We start from the raw sequence: 23,815 nt of genomic DNA, 5'->3' as shown, positions 1-23,815 counted from the left end.
AAACATGCCAAACGGCATTTCTGTCTCACTGACTTAAGAGAGAGAGAGAGAGAGAGAGAGAGAAAGAGAGAGAGAGAAAGAGTGAGCGAAAAAGAAGCCTATTACTGCAAAAGTTGTTAGACTTTTAGCTGCTCTCATCGAGGAGTCCCACAGTCACCCCAATTGAGCTGCACAAAAACACTGAATCCCCTTCCTGACCATTTTATCCGGGCTTGGAACCGACACTGCATCCACTGGCTGAGGTTTGGGCATTGGGTGGGAATTGAACCTGGGCCTTCTGACTGGTCCCAGCTTATTTTAGGGATTGAGGAATACATGCTTCTGGACTGTTTTTTGTTCTGGCACCTGTGTGGTAGAATAAACTTCCTTTAGACCTTCGTACAGTCGAGTCATGGGCAATCTTTAAGCGAAGATTAAAGATCTACCTATTTCTTAGATATGTGTGGGTAAGACAGAAAACCTTTCCAACAGTGTTTGGCTGATAGTACTAAGTAGTTTAAGGCTCTATCCAATGAGGGGAACTTTAAAGCACGTTTGTAAGTAGCTCTGGATAAGAGGAGCTGCCAAATGCCTAAATGTAAATGTAATTGAGAAGCCTACCACTGAGGCACTAATGCCCTGTCTAGAATAGTGTAAGTGTTCACCAGAAATAGATTACTTATGGGTGGTATACAGGCTTAAATATAACTAAAAACACATTTTGACATTTTGTGTTTTATTTAATATGAAGATAAATTTTGGCATCATGTAGACCAACCATCTGATGATATATATATATATATATATATATATATATATATACACACAACTTCAAATGGTCATATTCTTGCTAAATAATCAACTTCGGCCATCATATCACCCCAGGTTGATTATTTTCCCAGGACAGCACGCCACATGATGTAGAGAAAATGGCTTTTATTTTGAAAGCTGCAGTAGTAGCTGTGGGGTAGTTTTGGCTAGCAACGAGAAGCATCAGCGGCAACACACACACACCTGTAAGGTAAGTTCTCTAAACCCATCTGATGATCATTAAACTATTAATACTACACACACACTCCCAGTACGCTTCCCGGAAACGCGCATCAGTCACTGTTTATCTGTTAAACGCTGTGGCTAATAGTTTGCACTGGTTCAGTTATTTTATAAAAATGTATTAAATTACTAGATTTAAAAATAAAAAGGTAATTATCTGTAAGTTTAACATCCTAACTGGGGCAAATCCCTAGCGCTGCCTAGTCTGTCAGGAACATCGAGTAAAAAATGGGTTTGTGTCCGTTTAGGGGAAGTGTGTGTGTGTGTGGGCGCGCGCGTACTCTCGCGTGCGCAGACTTCAGACGACAGCAGGGGGCGCTTTAGCTCAACACATAATTGAATAATAACGCATCACAAGATTTAGGAAGGTGCTTGAGGACCCACATAAGTAACTAAATAACAGGCCCAGACACGTTCCTCACTGAATGTAGGCAGTGTCATCATCATCATCATCATCATCATTTAACTGTGACATAACAGTAGAAAGCATTATCATTAACGTCATTCTATGTTTGTTTGTTTGTTTGTTTGTTTGTATAGACAGGTGGTGTTAGTACAGGTAGGCAGCAGTGTCACAGGCGTTTCCTCTCCCACTGTTACAGTAGGTGGCGCCATTATTGGCGAAAAGGGTTACGACAGACCGAGCTCATAGCTACTGAAACCCCAGTGTAGCGGGGCTGTGTCACTGAATATAACACGTAAAGATCATCATTATCACCTTTTTTGTCATACTGTGAGGTAATAATATATCTCCTAAACCATCATAGAGGAGCAGCTGTGAGTTGACTGCACACTCAGTAATGGTAGCACGTGGGCGGAGATGTGGGTACTCTCTAGTCTATCTCTATAAATAACAGAAAGGTTTCGTCTGAACATTGGTCAGAACTTAGTCTTCCGATGATATCTTTACATTTCATACATTGGAGGACCCGAAACCAGTCTCAGAGGATTTTCTATCTGTCTGTATGTCTGTATGTCTGTCCAGCCGGGTTTGTCACAGCATCATGCAAAACTGGCTGGACAGAATTTAATGAAACTTTGGCAGTACTTGGCTATTTGCCTTAAGTTAAATCAGCAACATAAATGAAATCAAAACTTTGAGTAGAAGGGAAGTTATGCAGCTGTGCCAGATTACATCACAGCATCTAGCGCTTTTTTAAAAGAACATAACGCTTTTTCCTTTGAGGTAGGTGTGACAATACGTGTCACTCAACAGAGCCGGTCAACGCAATAGTTTATCTACAAAGCATCCAAATCCTCATGAAACACAAACGAACGCGCTACACAGCATGGCTTACTCCCAAAAAAAGGCAAGTAGACTATGAAAACTGTAACTTTAAGGATGAATAGACAGATCAATATGTGTTTATTATTCTTGGGGGAATTTTAGAACCAGTTTGTCTCAAGACGCATCTGTTTCTCCAGTACTTAGTACGCTAATTACAAGCTTTAATGTTGAACGCCAATATGAGATCAAACATGGTTAGTTAGTTAGAGCAAACATATCCACAGCACGTAAGGGCACGTAAAATACCCGAATGAAGAGCCCAATGTTCTGCCATAAAATCTAAATGTTAAGGTGTAACAGCGCTGAAGTGGTATAAAGTAAGTGAATTTTACTGCTCTGGACTCGTTTGAAAACAAAACGTAATCTTTTTCTATTTTACTTTTCAATTTGTCATCTGGGATTCACTCTCCAATTACTGTATTTGGCTTATGACGAAGGAAGTACCATTTATCGTAAACTAGGTATATTACACTTAACCTTACAAAATAGTTTTTGTATTAGTAAGATAGGCAGAGAGTTCTGCTGTATAGAAAGACAGTCAGACATGTACATTGGCTTCAACATGGAATAACAATATCACTGATTACATTATAAAGCCCGTTATCTTATTTTTATCTTTTATCTTTTAACTCTTTTCAACAACGGGTGCTAACGCTATTAGAAATAAAATAAAATAAAACAAAACCTTGGCAGTCTTTGCTGTGGCTTGTTTCTGCTGATGTTTAACAGCCTCTCACTTGTTGATAGCAGTTAATATCTATCATATTTCTTTATGAATATAATGAGATAACCTTAAAAGATTCCCATACTTTGAGATCATTTTGCACCTCATCAGAACATATTTGTTTTATGACCATAAACCCACTATTAGGCAAATAAGTTAAATGTATGTAATAGTATTCTGCTCATATATACACTCACCTAAAGGATTATTAGGAACACCATACTAATACGGTGTTTGACCCCCTTTCGACTTCAGAACTGCCTTAATTCTACGTGGCATTGATTCAACAAGGTGCTGAAAGCATTCTTTAGAAATGTTGGCCCATATTGATAGGATAGCATCTTGCAGTTAATGGAGATTTGTGGGATGCACATCCAGGGCACGACGCTCCCGTTCCACCACATCCCAAAGATGCTCTATTGGGTTGAGATCTGGTGACTGTGGGGGCCATTTTAGTACAGTGAACTCATTGTCATGTTTAAGAAACCAATTTAAAATGATTCGACTTTGTGACATGGTGCATTATCCTGCTGGAAGTAGCCATCAGAGGATGGGTACATGGTGGTCATAAAGGGATGGACATGGTCAGAAACAATGCTCAGGTAGCCCGTGGCATGTAAACGATGCCCAATTGGCACTAAGGGGCCTTAAGTGTGCCAAGAAAACATCCCCCACACCATTACACCACCACCACCAGCCTGCACAGTGGTAACAAGGCATGATGGATCCATGTTCTCATTCTGTTTGCGCCAAATTCTGACTCTACCATTTGAATGTCTCAACAGAAATCGAGACTCATCAGACCAGGCAACATTTTTCCAGTCTTCAACTGTCCAATTTTGGTGAGCTCGTGCAAATGGTAGCCTCTTTTTCCTATTTGTAGTGGAGATGAGTGGTACCCGGTGGGGTCTTCTGCTGTTGTAGCCCATCCCCCTCAAGGTTGTGTGTTGTGGCTTCACAAATGCTTTGCAGCATACCTCGGTTGTAACGAGTGGTTATTTCAGTCAAAGTTGCTCTTTTATCAGCTTGAATCAGTCGGCCCTAGGACTTCTAGCATCAACAAGGCATTTTTGCCCACAGGACTGCTGCATACTGGATGTTTTTCCCTTTTTACACCATTCTTTGTAAACCTTAGAAATGGTTGTGCGTGAAAATCGCAGTAACTGAACAGATTGTGAAATCCTCAGACGCCCGTCTGGCACCAACAACCATGCCACGCTCCAAATTGCTTAAATCACCTTTCTTCCCCATTCTGACATTCAGTTTGGAGTTCAGGAGATTGTCTTGACCAGGACCACACCGCTAAATGCAATGAAGGAACTGCCATGTGATTGGTTGATTAGATAAATGCATTAATGAGAATTTGAACAGGTGTTCCTAATAATCTTTTGGGTGAGTGTATGTGTGTGTATGTGTGTGTATATATATATAGTACTGTGCAAAAGTCTTAGGCACAGTACTATATATATATATATATATATATATATATATATATGTACTGTGCACATACAAAAATATGGCATAAGCAAAAGATGCTTTTGAAAACTTTTCTGCATAAATGAAAATCTTATAAAGGGCAATAACGAGCAATAAAATAAGCAGTCAATATTTGGAGTGAAAACTCATTGCTTAAAATCAGGAGTTTTATACACAGATTTGTGCAGTTTTATAAGAAAACAGCTGGTTTTACTGAGCTTGCTGGAGAATGAGTTCTTCTGGTAGCTTTGTCACACTCGCTCTACTTTTATGCAAATCCCAAAGGCGTATATTGTTTTTTTTTGTTTCCATTTGAAAACTGGTCTTGTACCAAATACTGTCCTGTACCATATTGTTTTTCTTTACAGCCATATATATGTATATTCTTTATATTCTGTATATTCTATTTATTTATATTTTTTTTAAAGTTATATATGGAAATACTGAATAATTTTGTACATAATTATGCACACATGATAAACATATATAACAAAATTGGTACAGCATATAATATGGTACCTATGACTTTTGCACAGTACTCTCTCTCTCTCTCTCTCTCTCTCTCTCTATCTATATATATATATATATATATATATATATATATATATATATATATATAATTACTTGTTTTGAAATTAAACTTAACTACAAGAAATTAATAATTAAAGTTAGTTTCACCTCCAGGGTCTCGGGTCTGTGTGCATGCAGTTTGCATCTTCTCCCTGTGCTTGATGGGTTTCCTCTGTGCACTCAAGTTTCTTCACATTGTCCAAAGACATGCAGATTAGGCTTATTTGTTTCCCAAATTGTCCGTATTGTGTGTGTGTGTTTGTGCCCTCCGATGGCTTGACAGCCAGTCCAGGGTCCCCATAGTTTCCTGGGATAGGCTCCCAGGCCCCTCATGACCCTGTACAGGACAAGCGGTTTTAGAACTTTAATAAACGAATGAAGGTGCTGCGGTTTACACCTCGATAACAACAACTATGCACTTTGAGAGTGTCATGTCGAATTATAGCTCTAGTTTTGTACATAACTGTGATCAGTGCATCTCTAATGGAAAGCCAAATGCTATGACACAGTTAGTGAGGGGAGAAAGTTCTAGAATGTAAAATCATAGAGAACTATTTTGTGGAACCATTGAAGCTTGAATGTCAAACGCAACCAACATCACATGATTTAATAAAAAAAACCTGAGACTTCATTTATACTTTTTTTCATTCCTGAGAAACTTCACATACTGTACTGCTACAGTATTAGTTTACATTGTTTTTGGACAAAATAACAAAAAATATCACTGAAATCAGTGGTTTATAATTTTACACAGCAACACTATAAGCAAAAACCAGCTTATAGTCATGCATTTTGCGTCTGGTAGAAAGATCTGATGATATTTTTGACATATCACCCTCCCGTAAGTACTCTGTACTTAACCCTATGATGCACGAGTGACATGACCCTACACTCTTCCATAAATGGGTCATTTTTGACCCACCTATAAAAGTCAATGTGTTTTATGCTATTTTTGTCATTTTGGTTGTGAATAATGAATTGCAACATAGTCTGTATTACATTTTAGACCACACAAAAATGATTTCATGTTTGAAATTATATTATTTTTCACTTTATTACAGATTTTGAACATTTTGATAATTAAAAAATGAATATTATACAGAACAGCAATAGAACAATGTCAACATTCATTATGTGTATGTGTGTAAATGTCTGGTCATTGACAGTTCCTCACTCTTTTCTATTCTCTTGCAGGTAAGTCTCCATGTTTGCTAAAGCGTTTGATGTGATAGTCCCTGTTTTGCCTTCTTGTCTCCTCATTGCATGCAGTTGTGACAGACTACCTGTTTCTGGCTGTGATCATTGCACACAGGCACATTGCACTTCCCACACCTATTGCTGACTTTGCGATCTTTGTTACTTGGGCAGATCTGACACATCTTTCTCTTTAGTTGGCCCTGTCTGCTTCTGTCCTTTGGCTGGGTTGTGGGTTTTGTCACTCCACACCTTCCCATTGCTTCAATGATCGGGGTTTGCAGTTGTGGGCAGCCTTCCAGTCGACTCCTCATGTGTGGTGTGACAAGCTCCTTTGAGAGCTCTTTGAGGAAGAGTCGTCGTGCATTGGTGATACCTTTGTTGAATTCAGGGTGCTGAGTCGTGAAAAAGGTATAGGCATTTAGGGTGGCGATGTCAAAGATGTTGTACCACAGCACCATGAGCCACCTCTGTGTTTGTCGCTTGCAGGTGTAGGTGCCAACCATCTGGTCCATGGTGTCAGCACCTCCTTTGGTCTTGTTATAAAATGTGATCACTTCTGTTTTTTCTTTCTGGTGTTTTCGTCCACCATTTTATTGTGGTGCATCGTGCTCAGGAGGACAACAGCCATTCCTCTCTTTCTGACGTAGCTGGCCATAGTAATGCTGCCATTGAATCCAAACTCTGTGCTGTGAACCTCCCTGGATTTGGAGCCCTTCATCAGAGGAGGGATATCTGGCTTGTTCTGCCGTAGAGTCCCCACAATAGTGAGATCCATTTCCAGGAGATGCTGCGCAAGAGGCACACTGGTGAAAAAATTATCTGTGGTGATGTTGCGACCTGTGTTTCTAAATCTACTGCACAACTGCCGGACAATGTTCTCCCCCAGATTTTTCTGAACTTCTTCCCCTGGTTGTCTCCCTATGTAAACCATCCCATCTACCGCATATGGGATGTGTGCATCACAAACCCAGAAGATCTTTAGGCCGTACTTGGTGGGCTTGCTTGGCATGTACTGCAAAAACTTACTCCTGCCCCTGAATGGCACAAGCTGTTCATCAACAGTGACACAATCACTTGGAATGAATCGCTGACTGCAGTTGACTATAGGAACAGGTCATGTAATAATTGTTATTGTCAGATTGTTAGATGAGGCTGATGGTTGTACTGTATGCAATACATTTCACTACATGTTGTGCATGTATAACTATGGTTGTGACAATAAACTTTGACTTGACTTGACTTGAGGTTCCCATAAAATTGTATGGGAAATGCATGTGGGTCATTTTTGACCCACTTATGGAAACTTGGGGTAGTAATACAAATATTATAATTTCTTAAAAAGTATAAGAGGTAACTTAAACATTTTAATGGAATGATATCAAAAACATGTTATTTGAGGAATACCTGGAATATGAAAAGATAACAACTTTTCATTACGAAGATATTGCAAGAAAATGACCTCTCCGGGTCATTTTTGACCCACTTGTGCATCCTAGGGTTAAGTACTTTGCTGTCACTCTTGACTGAAGTGTGTGGAAACTCTGAATAATTCTCCTTGAGCTGTGATAACAAACCCGCTCAAATCTGGCTCTGTGAGAAAAAAGAGAGAAAAGACTCCCCAGATTGGAACCAGTTACCAGCAGGTGGCATCACTGACTCATAACAGCAACCTTACATGATCATGTGACTCTGCAGCCTTCCTGTGAGCTAACTGCAAACTCTCAGTCCCACTGGCAGCCTCTCTCTCTGTCTCTCTCTCTATATATCTCCCCCTTTATTTTTTTTAGCTGAACCTCCTTTGTTTCTTTGGAAGTAGTGACCGAGTGTGACATAAGGACAGAACAAAATCAAAACCTAATAGAAACTTTAATGTTCTCTGAAGTATCAGAATCAGTTCTTAATAGCCAAGTATGTAGGTATACAAAGAAAGTAACTTGATATTTTTTTACTCTTAAGAAACAAAGAACAAAAAATGTTGTTCTAACATTTTTACAATAGCAGAACAGTCATAAAAGTAAAAATTGCCTTTCTTTCTCCATATAATCCTCTGCTACACTGATGCACTTATCCCAGTGTTTCACTTATGCTTGGACAAGTTCCTGCTTCACGTCTGAAACGCTGGCCTCCCAGGAAGTCCCTTTAATGGAAATCTTTTGGAGCGAGGTCAGGACAGGGACACTGCAATAACTCTCAGCTGAGGTACTGTAATCTGCAAGTACTGTAGTGTTGGTGAGTGATAGTTTGTGAAGTTCTCACAGACAGATGCAAATGTCAGTCGGTTTTCTGCCTTCATTCAGGAGAAATTTCATCACAAATACCGGTTTGATTTGAATCTGCTTTGTACAATAAAGTAAAAGAGCAAGAAACACGTATTTACTAGGCATGGTGATTAACATATGTAATACAGTATGAGTACAGTACAATATAATATAGTACAATTATTATATTTTATTATATTATATTATATATTTTGCTGAAACCAGATTATACTTATTATCTGAGTTTTTAAAACACTCCATAATTTATGGATTTCGTTTGTACACCGTGTTTGTTTGTGTAAATCTACTAATGTTAGATTTGTCCATATTTTGTACTGTAATTTGACATAAACCTAAACATATAGTACAGTAGACAGCAGAAATACTGTACCTTGAAGAGAGCTTTACCATGCATAATTTTAACATTTGCTAACAAATCTAGCTACCAAATATTATTTATTTAAACTTTCTATTTTTATTAAAAGATCGATGGTTGACCTACTTTCTCCATACTCTCAGAAAAGTTCTTTATCAGACATTTTATCAGTTGAAAGTGATTTTTGTTGATTTAGCATTTCAAATAAACTCAGCACTGTCCTAAGCAAATTGCAAAATTCTCAAGGCGTGCATCTTTTTTCAAATCTGATTTGTTTTTATGAGCTGTGGACTCAAACGGGGCTGCAAATGAAATTGTTCCCTGTTGCTTTCTCACTCTCTTCCCTTGCCACTTATCCTGCTGCAAACCATGGATTCCTACCAACCCCGCCCGCTCCCAATGTCCGGGCAATCTCTAGAGCTAAGGCAATCTCACAGTCCATTTAGTTTTGCTCCCCACCACATGTTCCTCAATGTTATTTAGACTGCTTCACTTAGCGTTGCATCTAAAAAAAAAAGAAAAAAAAAGTGACCATCCCTTTTCCAAGTTTACTAATTCCTTGGCCTTTGGTTTAGATTTTCAGTTTTGCCCTAAGGAATAAAGTTAACATGTGCTGATGATCCCTTCCCCCATCAGTCCTCGCAAAACGCGCCTCGAACAAAAAGGCGACACAAAACAAGGGATTCGCCCAGCCCATGGCTCGGGTGGCAGCTCAGCCTTGCCAAGTGTACGGTTCACTGTCCGGTCACCCCAATCTGTCAGTTTAGCACGTCTGAGGCCGCAATCAGCGCTGGGCTACCGCACCCGAGGTCCCAAACATTGCCTGGCTCATTATTCCCCCAGGAGGAGGTCGTGGCCTTGGCTGCCTAGATGGAACCTGCTCACTAATTAAGCGCACTGCTTTGGCACTGGACGTGTCATGTCTGCCGGACTTCCTGCTGGGATTAATGCTACCCATGTTCACTTTTCATAAGGCTGCAGGGGGCAGATCCGGTCCGAGGCAGGGGCTCCTCTCTCTCTCTCTTTCTCTCTCTCTCTGGATGGAAGAGAGCCTCTGCTGATGTGCCTGGCTTAAGCTAAGTACAGCACTTCATGTTTGCTGGGTTTGGAAGAAACAAACAGCCTATTGCTCTGTCAGGTTTGCTAGGCTGGAGATAAAGATGGTATCTCTTCAATTGTATTATGCTTCAGTGCTCGGCTGTATGGTGGATAAAGAGAGGGGGGAAGGAAAATTTGCCTGTCTGGCTTTGGCCTGCGGTGGCTAATGTGAGCTGTCCCATATGCGCATGCCCAGCCAGTCCCATGGCATCTTCTAATGTATCCGTTTATTGATCGCATCTCTATTTTCCTCCTTCTCTCTCTCTGTCTCATGTTTTCCTCTCTTGCTCTTTCTGTGTCTGATGTGAAAGTCATGCTCTGCGAGAACAGGGCCCTAATCGTGTACAAGTTACCAAATGTTTGCATGCAGGGTTCCACACAAAGTCAAACGATACCTCTTGGAAATATAAGGCCACCTGAGCCGCTTTACAAATCGTTTGCCGATTGCTCGGTGAATGTTCAATAAGATTTGCAGCCAAATACAAATGAAAGAAAGGAGAAAAAAAGTAAGCAGAAAGCAGAGGACACACCACCATGGATGCCATATGTGGAGCAGCTATTGATCAGTGCTTCATCTCTCTAACATGATCCTTTCTGCATTCTTCTAAAACATAGCGCTGGGAGATACAGCACGCCAGCCCAGCTGCTTCGGTTAGATAAGAGCTGGACATCGGGAATGGTTGATTAAAGGATTTGGTAAACGCTATACACTTCCTGAAATCTGCATGGTCAGGGATTATAGCGCTGCCTTCAAAACTGTGCCAGAGGAAACCAGACCTCCAGTGATGTTCAAATTGTTCTGGAATCCTATTAAAGCGACAGCTGAGGCTTACAAAATGTCAGAGATGTGTAGGTTTAAAACCAGTCGACTTCCCCAGCAGCTGGGTTCGCATATTTTAAATTTGGACATGAATGCTGATCTCCGTCTATGGCACTGTTCCCTAATACTGGTCACCAGATAACCTGTTTTGATTCAAATGCAGAAGCAATGCTCATTGTTAGTATAAGTTTGTGGAAAGATCTGTGAAAGATCCAGATCTTTAGTTCGATAATGTTTAATGTGCAGTATGACTGCTGATCCAGTGCGTCCACACATTTCTTTCTTTTTTTTTTAATGATTAAAAAAAACACTGGGCATACCCTGGGTTATAAAAATCTTATAGGTGTCTAGTTCAGTAAAGGTGCAAAATTGCAGGTAGAGAATAGAGTTTAGGTACAATCATATTTTTTTTAAAACTGTGCTAGATAGAAGCATGAATGTTGTGACATTACATAGATTAATTTATAAATTTTCCTGTCTTCATATTTTTGTACCCAGCATCACATTTTTGTAGGTTTTTTATGTGAAGTCCATAATATAACCTGTGTTTTATACAAATGTGTACAGTATATCCTCTTGGTTTTATTGTGTTAGAGAGAAATAAATTAATTACTAGATTAAGTCACTAAATCAGACAATAAACTAACTAACCAATCAAACAAAATAAATATTATGTAAAAATAATACAGGCAGTCACAGGTGACCATAGGCTACAGGTAATGGTATTAGTCAGTCCACGTGCCATCCGGCGCATCAGGTGATGGATCCTTCCACCCTGGAGATAAATCTATCTTTTCTGAGGCAGTTAACTTAAGAGGTTGGGCTGCCAGCTCAGTGCCCAATTGTCATTCACACACTGTGGGCAGTGGTGTCAAAAGTGCTTCTACTCAAGTAATATTCATTACTTGAGTAGAAGTATAGATACTAGGGTTTAAAATGACTTCTTTAGATGTTGAAGTATCAACTTAAGCTTTTTACTCAAGTAAAAGTGTAAAAGTACTGGTTTCAAAACTACTTAAAGTATAAAAGTAAAAGTAACGTGAGGGGGGAAAACGCATTAAGGATAAAAGCTTATGCTGTGCCACGAGCCTATATACTGCACTAACACCTCATAAAAAAAAAAAGAAAAAGAAAAATGTGTTGTTTTTTTTGTTGTATTTTTTAATGGCCATAGTGATTTTGGGATACTGTACTGTATATGGCAATTTAAAAAGAATGCATTTTAGTACAATGCAAATACATTAAGGAACCATATACTACTGAGCATTAACATGTTTTATGGAGAAGAAGATATGAGAACTAGTTGCCTATAAGTATTTTAATGGTGCAAAAAACTTCAGAGGCATGTCATCGGTAACCTTTATTGGAATGTAAATGTACATCCAAGCTTAGCTACAGGAATCTGTGTGAGGGTAGCGCTGGTGCTTAGTTGTGACATTTCGCTCGAACCTTATACCCCTACCTCACCTATGCGGTTTGACTTACAGTGAGATGGGGTGTTAGGCACCGTGAGCTGCCGCGATTTCCCGCCGACATTCCGCAAAGTTCTGCAAGGTCTGCAAGCTTCCGCGAGGACCGCCAAAAAAATGAAACGTTTAATTTTTCACGCGGAAAGATGGAAACGTAATCACAGATTGCATTTGTTCTTTGTTACTTGACACCTCTGACTATGGGCAATTTGGAAATGCCAGTTAGCCTAATTTGCATGTCTTTGGACTGTGGGAGGAAACCAGAGTACCTGGAAGAAACCCACCAAGCAGGGAAGGAACATGCAAACTCCATGCACACAGACCCAAGGCAGGTATCAAACCTGGACTTTGGTAGTGCTAACCACTACGCCGCCATGCCATCCTACATGCATGTAATTGTAAATTCCTTAAACATGCGTAGCACTTCTTTACTATTTCTTACTCCATCCAATGATTTCTTAAATCTTATCGGGTGATTAATGTTTTTCCACAGCAGCTCTAATAGTAATGCAGGTTGTGAGAGGAATCACGGTTAAATTTTAAAGTGCTCATTCTAATCCTTTATCCTACTGTATCTATAGTTACAACTTGCAGCGTTTCATTTTTGACATTCCATATTTATATATATATATATATATATATATATATATATATATATATATATATATATATGGATTACAGGGGGAAAAGAATCCATGCCTAATAATTGATATTCTTTCTGGGCTCTGCACCATATGTTTATTTTTTCAGTTGTCTAAGGAAACTCCTTAGTCAGTGCTTTGACTAAGTAGGAGGTAAAGCTGTAACCTTACCACAGGAAAGTTCTGTCTAAGGCGTGAGTGCTTTCCTTTCGTAGAGAAAGCTTGAGAATAGCCCTTTATCTACAGTAGCTGCTGAAATGTACTGTAAGTGATAGCAGGAACTAATTTGTCTTTCAGAAATTCCGAATGATTGGTTATTAGTACAATGTGTCAAGTATTCATGCAAAATGTAATAATAAAAAGCACATGGTGGATATGATATGGGAAAATAATTAACATTTGTGGCGGGAAATGTTTGTCAATTGTCAATGGTTATTTATTTGAAACACCACACCACTGATGGTTTTTAAAAAGAAAGGTCTTTTAAAAATATTTAAAGGATCATCTAATGTGGGTTTTACAGGTGTGGAATCAAATACAGTTTAATTACTTTAATCAGTTAATAAAAATATTATTAATGTGCTGGCAAAAAATAGGTTGTTTTTTGGTGTCTTGGAAAGAGCACATCCCATTATCGTTGCCCAAAGTTCATACAGCCGTAGAGATCCAGATCAGTCTTCTAAAAGAAATGAGTGGGTTGTACAGTGCCAGAGAAGAGAGGATGATTTGTGCACAGTAGATGAAGGAGCTAATATTTGTTCTGCACTTTCTTCACGATTATAGAGCACGGCATGGTCTAGTTAATGTAGTGTGAAAAAGCCATGTGCTGTAATCAGTGTGTTTACATTCTGTGTGGATTCTATACATAATATGTTGTTATTTCATGCTAAATAGGACAGACACTCGTAGGGACGAATGCATCAGTACCAATACAGCACTGAAAGAGCAGAGCACGATCACTGAGTGTGGCCATTACAAAAAAAAAAAAAAACATTAGCACAGGGTGCTGTGTATGGTGCAGGGTAATTGTCACAGCACTTCAATAGTTCGAGTACTGAACACTGAGACAGATGCATTCTCCTACATCAGGGGTCTTATTCACAGAGGGCTGGAGGTTTTCATCTCAACCAAGTAGAACCCACCTGACTCCACTTGTTTAATCAGTTCATCTTGGTCTCCAATCAACAATCAAGTGCCCTTTTATTTGTGCTGGAATGAAAGCCATTGTGGATAAGATTGAAGACCACCGGCCTATAGTCTACACTTTGCTTGTGAATTCCCAGCACCTTGTGCTCATTGATAAACTGTTCACTCACTCACTGATGCTGTTCTGTGAGCTCAGGTCACTATTCTTGGCTTGCTTTATTAAAGATTGCGCCATGCCAAACATAAAACCCAGCACAGGGAGTTCAATGCTAGCAGCACATGGCAGCAACCATTGTAAACAGAGCCAATAAAAATGATCCATGATGCACCTGATTGCTTAATACTTCAGCATGTAGGTTACTAAATCAAGTATTTGTTCTTGGTCTTAAAAAATGTGGACAGAATTCATGAATTAGTGCCAGTAGATTTTCAGCATGTGAATAGACATGATGGCGACCTTAAGAAGGCGTGCTGTGCTGTCTCTTTGAGTATTTTAATGTTGTTTTAAATAAGATTAGGGCCACACAAAGAATCAAATTTTTACACATGTTGTGATTGCGATATAAACTGCAATTTTAAACTATTAAATGTACCACTTTGCATTCAAAGTACTTAACAGCAAATAACGGTATGGTGATTTTAATAAAAGAATGCTTGCAAATACTCTATGTATTTATCACTGAAACATGATGTATAAAAAGTACTCTATATATTAATTAATAATTACCTGTAATAAATTGCAACCTTTTGCAATCAAATAATTGCAGAGGTCCATATTGCTGTTTTGATTTTCGTGTGATTAGTTGTGCAGCACTAAATAAGATTATAAGATACACATCATATAGACACTGAAGAAAAGATTCATGCTGTTATTAAGGCCTGATTAGACACTCTACTGCAAGAGAAGAGGAAAATACCTTATTGATTTGTTTTCCCACTGCTATTAATGCTAATCCGTCTGCCCTCAGTAAAGCTGTGTCTCTACCCACTGGCAACACGCCGCTTAAAGTGCACTATAGTCGTATCTAATGTTAGCAGTAAACAATACAACGGTTTAGTAAATAGCGATCATCTCTACAAATATTATGTTCCTAATAGGTTAATGTACATGTGTAAATACATAGCACATTTTCACATACAGTACTGCTCATCTTTTGGATGTTATTTAATCAAGTTTAGTTGGATGCATGTTTATTTTTTGTGATTTTTTATTTATTTTTTTTTGGGGGGGGGATTTACCAAGCCCTAACTTTATGATTAGGTGCTACTTTTAAAATGGAGTATCTTTAAATAGTTAAGATTATGGTATCACATAATTAGCACTGTTGCTTTTTCATAGTTTATGTTTCTAACCCTATGTTGGAATGTATTTCTAGTCAGTTAGGTGAAAGCGGGTGGGTAAATTCAGGTTTTTGGCTGGTTACACATGTCTATTTGGAACATTTTTAATTTTGAATATTATGGATGGAAAACCCTACAGGCTTTTAAGCTAGATTATTTTTTCCTTAGTTTTTATTTCTGTAGTCATGGATCCATAGGCAAAATCGATTTAAAAGTAGTCTAAAAATTACTGCAAATGCTCCAATTAATATTTTCTAATACTAGTGCATATGCTAAACACAAGATTTCTTAATCTATCAGGACTGATGATGTTACATGCTTTAGTGCAATGATTGTTCTGGGCTGATTCTGATTCAAGTACTAACTACAGATAACAATAGAGAAAAAAGTCGAATGGTGTAGGATTTAGTTCTATTCGATATCGAGATGTTAGATTTTAAACCTTTGGTTTAAATCAAATAAAAATGTGTTATATATTCCATGAATCAGTCCTTTCTATCAAACCAAGTATTTGAACTAATTTATGTTGCACAACAATGAACAAAAACTGTAAATTAGAAGATCATGAAAATGTTAGTTTTCTTTCATAATTTTATTTAAAAAAAGTCAAAACTATCTCATATATTCTTGATTTATTACATGTAAAATTAAAAATTGAACATCTTTTTGTTTTAATTATGATAAGAGTATTTCCAAAGATCAATCAAAAAAGCCTTTACAGTACAGAAATTCCACTTAACCACTGAGCTACCCCTGACCCATTAGCGCAAATTACTTCATCAATGCGGCATGGTGTGTAGACAGTCAGCCTGTGGCACGGCTGAGGTGTTATCGAAGACCAGCTTGCTTTGATAGCAGCTTTCAGCTTGTCAAGTATTGTTGTGTCAGGTATTTCTCTTCTTCTTCTTGACAGCTCATAGATTCAAGTCAACCGAGTTGGCTGGCCAATCAAGCACAATAATATTATGGCCAACAAATTAGTTAGTAATAGTTTTGGCACTGTGGGCACGTCCTAAGTCCTGCCGGAAAATAAAATTGGCATCTCCATAAAGCTTTTCAGCAGTTGGAAGCATGTTTTACAACATAGAAACTCTTGGTGGCTGGCTGCTTTAATAAAACATTGGACTAAAACCAGAAGATGACATGGCTCCTCAGATCATCACTGAGCATGGAAACTTGACAGTGGATTTCAAGCAATTCGGATGCTGTGCTTCTCCATTCTTCCTCCAAGCTCTGGGACCTTTATTTCCAAATGAAATGCATAAATTACTTTTATCTGTAAAAAGAATTTTAGACAACTGAGTAACAGTAACAGTAGATTCTGTGCCACATTTGTAGCCAATTTCCTGAAGATGTCTGTGTGTGGTGGCTCTTGATGACTCTAGCCTCACTCCTCTCTCTGTAAAGCTCTTCCTAAGGTTTCTATATTAGCTTTGCTTGACAATTTTCTTAAGGCTGTGGTCATCCCTGTTGCTTATGCATCTTTTCCTACCACATCTTTCCCCTTCCAGTCAACTTTCCATGAATATGCTTTAATACAGCACTGTCTGTGGCTTACCCTCCTTGTGAAGGGTGCCAATGATCATCTTCAAGACAAATGTCAACTCGGCAGTCTTTTCCATGTACTGAAGTAGACCAACACACAAAGTCTACTTATATTGTATGAATAGTGATTTACTCAAAATTAAAGTGAAACATTCAAAAAATTTTCTAAAATAAAGATATTAGATATTTGATTTTCATGACCTGTAAGCTGTACTCATCGAAATGAAATAAAAAATGAAGTTATATATATTAATACGGTATATATATATATATATATATATATATATATATATATATATATATATATATATATATGTATATATATATGTATATATATAAAATTTGATATATAATTCTTATTAGTAATGAATCATTATTCATCTGAACTTCAAGTGCATTTATTAATTTCAGCTATAAGATAGAGTAAGTGTTATTCTATTTCACAATAGTTTTGTTTAAAGTTCAGAACTTAAGTGGGTAAAAACAGATCTAGAAATAATTTAGATAATTTTCCATTTTGTATATTATGGTCTTATAATACAAAATGCTACAGTACATACTCTGGCTATATTCAAGATATTTTTTCTGTCCATGTAATTTTCGATTGTTCGTGACCTTATGATTAATCTTGTAATCACTTTCATGGAAACAGGTTAGAATAAAGTTCAACCCAATCAGGGTGTATTTAAATGAGGTGCGTGTAGAACACACACATTTGAAGCACGGTAATTCCCGCCTCTGTCTCTTCTACAATGTCTGCCTCAAGAAAGAAAGGCGTTTGAAAGTCGCCCCACCTCCAGGAGGAAGTGCATACCACTTCGACGTCACTGATGAATCCTTAATCAGTGTGTCATTGTGTGTTTGTTGTGTCTTTGTTTTGTGTAAATGGGCTGTAGTGCGATGAGACGCTACATTTCCAGCAGTCAGGTACAGAGCCCTAGAGGCAGTAACGCATGTGTTGACCTGTAATGCTTTCCAGCAGCTCACGCTTCTCTCTGACGGCAACGCATGGATTAGAGCACGCGGCCCACCCACCCGTTCCCACACCTCACATACTGGCCGAGCCAGATGTGCACAGCCACACACATTTGTCACACTTCTGCTCACTCTCTCTCGTTTTTTCCTTTTCTTCTTTCTCTTTTGTAATGCAGAGAACCAAAGAAAGAAACTAGGCAGAGCTTTTGTGTGTGTGTGTGTTTTTTTTTTTTTCTTCCTGGCAAGTATCTTTAAAAGAGCATCAGCCATAAAGGAGTTTGATAGTGTCCTAATCCTTTGGAAAGTGGTAGTGAGGACGGGGGTGGATGGGGGCGGATGGGGCAAATGGGGGCAGGGGAAATCAAAGGGGTTGAGGTCATCACAGGATGTTCGGTCCATAAATCACCACTAATATCTCCAGCTGTCTGTCTCTCTCTTTCTCTCTTCCTCTTTTCTTTCTTTATGACTTTTTTTTTCAACCTTCTTACTCCTCCCTTTGTATTTCTTGCTCTTCTTCCTCTTCCCCCACCCTATTTCTTTTTTCTTCTATCTGTCTTTCTCTCTTTCTCCTCCTTGCCTCCCTCGCTTGGTTTCTCTCACACCCTTTTTTCTGCCTGGTTTCCCCCTCTGTATGCTTCCTTTCTCTTTTCTCACCCTTTCCCTCCCTCTTCTCTGTCGCTCTCTCAGTTGCTCTCTCTCACTCCTGTCTCTCATCATCTACCCCCCCCCCCTCTCCCCCCCACCTCTCTTTCTCATTGACAGTTCACCGCTAATGCAGCTGTGTGCTCTTCTGGATGGCCCTTGGTTAAAGACATGCACTTGCATTCTTACGTAAAAGGTTGCCTGGGTTAAATGTTTTTTTTTTTTTATATATATAATTTGAATAATTATTTGCCTGGTATTAAAAACAGATCACATCAGATCTCAAAGGTTAATTAACAATAAGTAATACAGCAAAAAAAAAAAAAAAAAAAGACTTGTTGCAGGATTGATCCTCTATCTTAATCGTTAACCTTGTTCTCGTTTCTTATTTCCAGATGGCGCTCAGCAGGGGGAAGGGCTCACTGGACAGTAGCTCATCAATCAGTAGTGATCTGGAGAAATGTTTCCTCGACGCACACACCGAGTCTAACGCACTTACTGTAGAGGTACAGTGACTCATGAAAAACACAAAAGCAGATGTGTCGTTCCTGCGACTATGGAAAGATTTCCACACTCGGAATAAATTCATTCCGGTTGCAGATCAGTCAAATGACATAATACCTGGACCTAATGTGCGTGCAAGTCACGAGCAGCCTTTATTGGCAGTGTTACCAGAGCAACCAGATGCTCAAATGGCCTGTAAGAGTGTAACAACATTTATTGATATTGGAAAGTGATTGCACACTGATTGTTTTTTCAATATCAGCATGTTCCTAAAGCTGATGTGATTTATTATTATTATTTTTTTTTTATTAATGAGGGCCATATCATGTTCTGGGACAACTGAGAGGTTGTAGTTCTGCTTACTGGCTTTTTCTCTCTCCGTGTCTTTCTTGAAGTTAAAGGGACAAAAAAAAAGGGATGCAGCTCATTACTTTGCAAGAAACCATATCGGAGACTTTTCTGTGTTGGAAAAGTTCAAGTTAGAGACTCTTTCTAAGAAAAAAGTACAAAAAAAATGCCATGTCAGCAATAACACACATTTTTAAAAATCTGTTACATGGTGCATCTACTATACTGTACAAATCCCTGTCAAGTGTGTTCATACAAATTGTTATAAATAAGAACAAGTGCACTCATATATAAAGATTTGAGCTAAATATTATCAGAGCTTTTGTTCAACCTCCTAACAAATCAGCATTGAGGATTTAAGAGCCCTGTGGGTTTTTTTTCCCCAAACAAATTGATTTATCATTTGGCTGTCCTAAATAGAGTAAGATAACCAAATTGTATTTGTTTTTATTGATATTATAACTTAAAATGTGTACTTTTAATGTTTAGTACTTCTGACAGTCTTTGCTTTCTTGCCTTGCTCTCATTCATACGTATGTGCACTCACGTATTGTTGCAGAAACTAAAAAGGGAAAACACCAAGCTGAAATCACAGTATGAAGACCTGAGGTAACAGATGGAACTTTTGTATTTGCCTTCTTTCGAAACCTGTCACTTTATGTTATTAAGGACTCCTCTGAGAACCGTCGTTCAGATCCTTGCCGCATGGCACCTCCATCTGCCTCTGTGTTCAGGTGTCAGTATAGGCAGCTCTTAGAAGAGGCCAAGGAGGAGAAGTTTGACGAGAGGAGAGTCAACCTGCTCAAGGCTCAGGTCATGCAGCTGGAAAGGCAGGTATAGAAGAAGTCTATTTTTGACAGCAATATACACTCTGCTTTTGTACTATCACATTTTTCATAGACAATAAAAAATAAACGAGCCATAAACAAAATTCACATGAGACTCACTATTATGTTAAATACATTTTTAGTCATTTTAGTCTTCATTGTTAAAAAAAAAAAAACATGAGAAACATTTCTTGCCTAAACAAGCCATTTAGATTTTTCCCTCTAATGTGACCTCATATAAGAAGATCCCGTCCCTCTACTTTTTGCTCAACATGACTCGGACCTGCTCGGATCTCAGGTAGGGGAACTTGAGGGTGTGGCTTGGCAGTAGCTCATTTGCATAGACACTGAATCAGTGTGTTTGAGAAAGGAATGAAATCGAGGGGTTTTGATGTCTGAAGAATTGCATTATCTAAGTAATATTTTAGCTGGAGCATTTACAGCCACTCCTATACTTTACGTCTTAGACTTATGTCAGCCTGTTAAATATATAGTAAGATATATATATATATATATATATATATATATATATATATATATATATATATAGTATATATATATAAATATATAGTAAGATACGGGACTTGGATCTGATGTACTGTATAATTAAAGTTACACCACATGCTTTTTTACTATCTATTTTTTCGGGGTTTCTGGGAAGGTACAATAAATGTGCCTTTTATGGTCCCACTACAGCAACAAGGATAAACACAGCTCATTACTCTTCTGAGCACTTCAGCCTTCCTAAAACCTGCATTTGTCTCGAGTCGAAATCTCTGAATGTATTTTGCTATTTAAAATGAGATAAAATGTTCAAAAGCAGCTGACTGTTTGGGATTTTGCTAGACTTTTTCACTAAAGAACCCTTGATGTGGTTGATGTACAATATGTGCGTGATGATATATGGGTATGTGCATAGTATTCATCCAGACTATATTTTTAACAGTTTAACATATTATGCATTCAGCAGTCACTTTGCACCCTATATAGTGAGCACATACAGTCTGTTCTACCTTATATACTACCTTAAGAAAACCGACCGAATTTTGCCATGTGTAGTTTTAGCTCCTTTGGTGTCGCAGTCTCCAGCTAACATTCAATGAGAACAAAATACTGCATAATATGGAAATTCATTTGAGTGTTACACATTGTAAGAATTTTCTGTTGTCTTTCCGTTCTCCAAATACTTTATAATATTGCTTTTCAGCTGTTTTTAATAGGTTCCTAAGCGCTTTCCAAATGAGCAATATATAGATGCGAATCAGGACAGACCTACTGTCATCATTTTCCTTCTCGCCTGTGTCTTTTTTTATGCATTCTGCCTTCGTTTTGATTGCTTTTGCAGGTGATTTTGCTGTCTGAGGGCTTGAGCTCGCAGGCCTGCCGCAGTCAGGATGTGGAGAAAGCCCTTGATCCTCTAACACAGAGATTAAGGTATGCTTACTGAGTGGTGAGGCTACAATACAGCGAGTGACCTGACTGCAAATAGCATTCATTCCTCCTTTGGTCAGGTTACCATAGAAGCGGAGGTGTTTGATTTAGAAATGTCAAGCAACGTTTCAGTCCGAATAGAAAGATAGACTGACTACAGCATGATAACATGGGAATGTTTAAGTATTTTACTTACAAATGGGTGAAACAAGTCCTAGCTGCGGTAGTAGAGGGTCTGAAGATTGATCGGGTATATCAGCTATAATTCATCTTATGGTATCAGTTATATCTGTAACATAATGCTGGTATGGAACTTGAGAAAAAGTATAGCACATGATCTATGGTGAATGTAAAGCGACAGAGCAAAAGACTCAGTGATGGTTAGAGCATAGGATTATATTGCAGCATGCACACTGCTAGTGCGTGACCACGAGCACGCGGCATGACGTCACTCAGATACATGTCTGTCGCTGCAAGAGTGCTATCACGAGTCAAACAGTAATAGAAGCGATTTTGCTCTCTCACGTATAGAAAAGCAGCGAATGCAATATTAAATATGGTTGTTATTATTATTATTAATAATGGTTATTATTACAAATAATTCAAAACATCATTTGAATGCATTTACAAAAACAAGTGCTTTTTACTCGTATAACCTAGAATAGTCAATCAGGGTGCGATTAGTTAATAATTAAAAAAACAGTGGTCTTTTTTTAATCATCAAAACTGTCTAGCTTTGGTAGCTCATGCCCATTGTAGCCCTCAGATTCTTGTTTTATATGTTTTCTGATCCACTCACCATAATTGTAAGAAATGGTTATTTGAGTAACCATAGCCAACGTGAACAAGTCTAGCTGTTCTATCCTGATATCTCTCATCAGAAATGCCAACAGAATTTTTGTAATATTTTCTTTCCTATATCTGGAGATGGTCATGTGTGAAAATGCCAGGAGATCAGCAGATACTACATGTCATCCATGTCACTATCAAAGTCACAGGGATAGCTCCCATTTTGATGTCGTATGTTACTATATTTACATGTTTTTAATGCATTACTATACTACAGCTGGCACATGATTTACAGTTCAGGGCTCATGTGAGCACACGGTCAAAATAATACAAACGCCCAATAGGTTAGAATGCTTAAATGTCTGAGCACTGATTGACAACACCTGATGGACTGACCAACAACACAGTACAATGGCAATGTCTATAGAGTAGATCTGAAAAAGCGAATGTTCACCAAATGTCCAAATGACAATTCACCAATGTCCATTGGAGCCATTCTAAACAAGAAGTTGTTGGGAGTTCTGGTCACTTTTCCAAGATCTGGAAGAAAACCAAAACTATCACCCTTAAAAGTTTTTAACAACATGACACTGATCAACTAACTGTCATAGCAAAATCCCACTTATTTTCCCCAACAAAAAAGTTGCATTAATTCTTTTACACTACCAGATGTGCAAGATAGAAGCTGCAGTGATTGAACTTAATGCATTTAATGGATTTTTGGAGAATGTCAAAGCTAAGAGAAAGGATTTTTTCAGTTTGTTACTGCGATTGCATCAGTGGTCATGCACTACTACAGTATGAAAAGGCTCTGTCCTAAAGTGAAACTGAAATTGGAAGAAGAGTAATCTTGCTAAAAACTTGTTTTTTCTCAAAACGGACAGACCGGATTTGTCTGCATTGAAACCCAACATGTAATGCATATCTCGTCCTTGATGAATGATTTGTATTACAGTATCTTAATGAAACAAGCACTTTTGGGATCAGTCAGGCGACACTTTCTAATGTGTTAATTTTTGGCTTTTCACAATGCATTTGCCATAATGTCGACACCTGCCCAGTCATATGTGCATCTGATCTACCTCATTGCTCAAGCAGAAGCAGTAGCCAAAGGCATGATGTCACACAGGACTGATCAGGCTCTGTGTCTTCTGGCTTACTGATCTGAGATCAGTTTTACCCACCCAGGCAAACCATCATCAGATCAGCCAGGTAGGGTCCCTGGATCTGTACAGCGGGGGGCAGAAGTTAATCAGCTCAGCTTGCCGCCTCTAAGTGCCTGTTATTGGGGCCTCTGATCCAATAAAGTCTGGGATTA

General features: G+C 38.4%; 1 protein-coding gene across 1 annotated transcript in view; it reads left to right on the top strand.

Moving 5' to 3' along the window:
- The first annotated feature begins 8,396 nt into the window (after window positions 1-8,396).
- The window catches only part of LOC128509516 (uncharacterized), a 66,049-nt gene continuing 50,630 nt past the window's right edge, over window positions 8,397-23,815 (top strand). The window contains exons 1-5 of the mRNA XM_053481284.1: window positions 8,397-8,486; window positions 18,994-19,104; window positions 20,010-20,059; window positions 20,185-20,284; window positions 21,623-21,711. Of these exons, the coding sequence (XP_053337259.1) occupies window positions 18,994-19,104; window positions 20,010-20,059; window positions 20,185-20,284; window positions 21,623-21,711 (350 nt within the window). The 5' untranslated portion in view covers window positions 8,397-8,486. The remainder of the gene's footprint in view (window positions 8,487-18,993; window positions 19,105-20,009; window positions 20,060-20,184; window positions 20,285-21,622; window positions 21,712-23,815) is intronic.

The sequence above is a fragment of the Clarias gariepinus genome, chromosome 21 (assembly GCF_024256425.1).
Source record: "Clarias gariepinus isolate MV-2021 ecotype Netherlands chromosome 21, CGAR_prim_01v2, whole genome shotgun sequence".
Lineage (NCBI taxonomy): Eukaryota > Metazoa > Chordata > Actinopteri > Siluriformes > Clariidae > Clarias > Clarias gariepinus.
The sequence above is the reverse complement of the archived record's forward strand: the minus strand, read 5'-3'. Positions and strand labels throughout refer to the sequence as shown.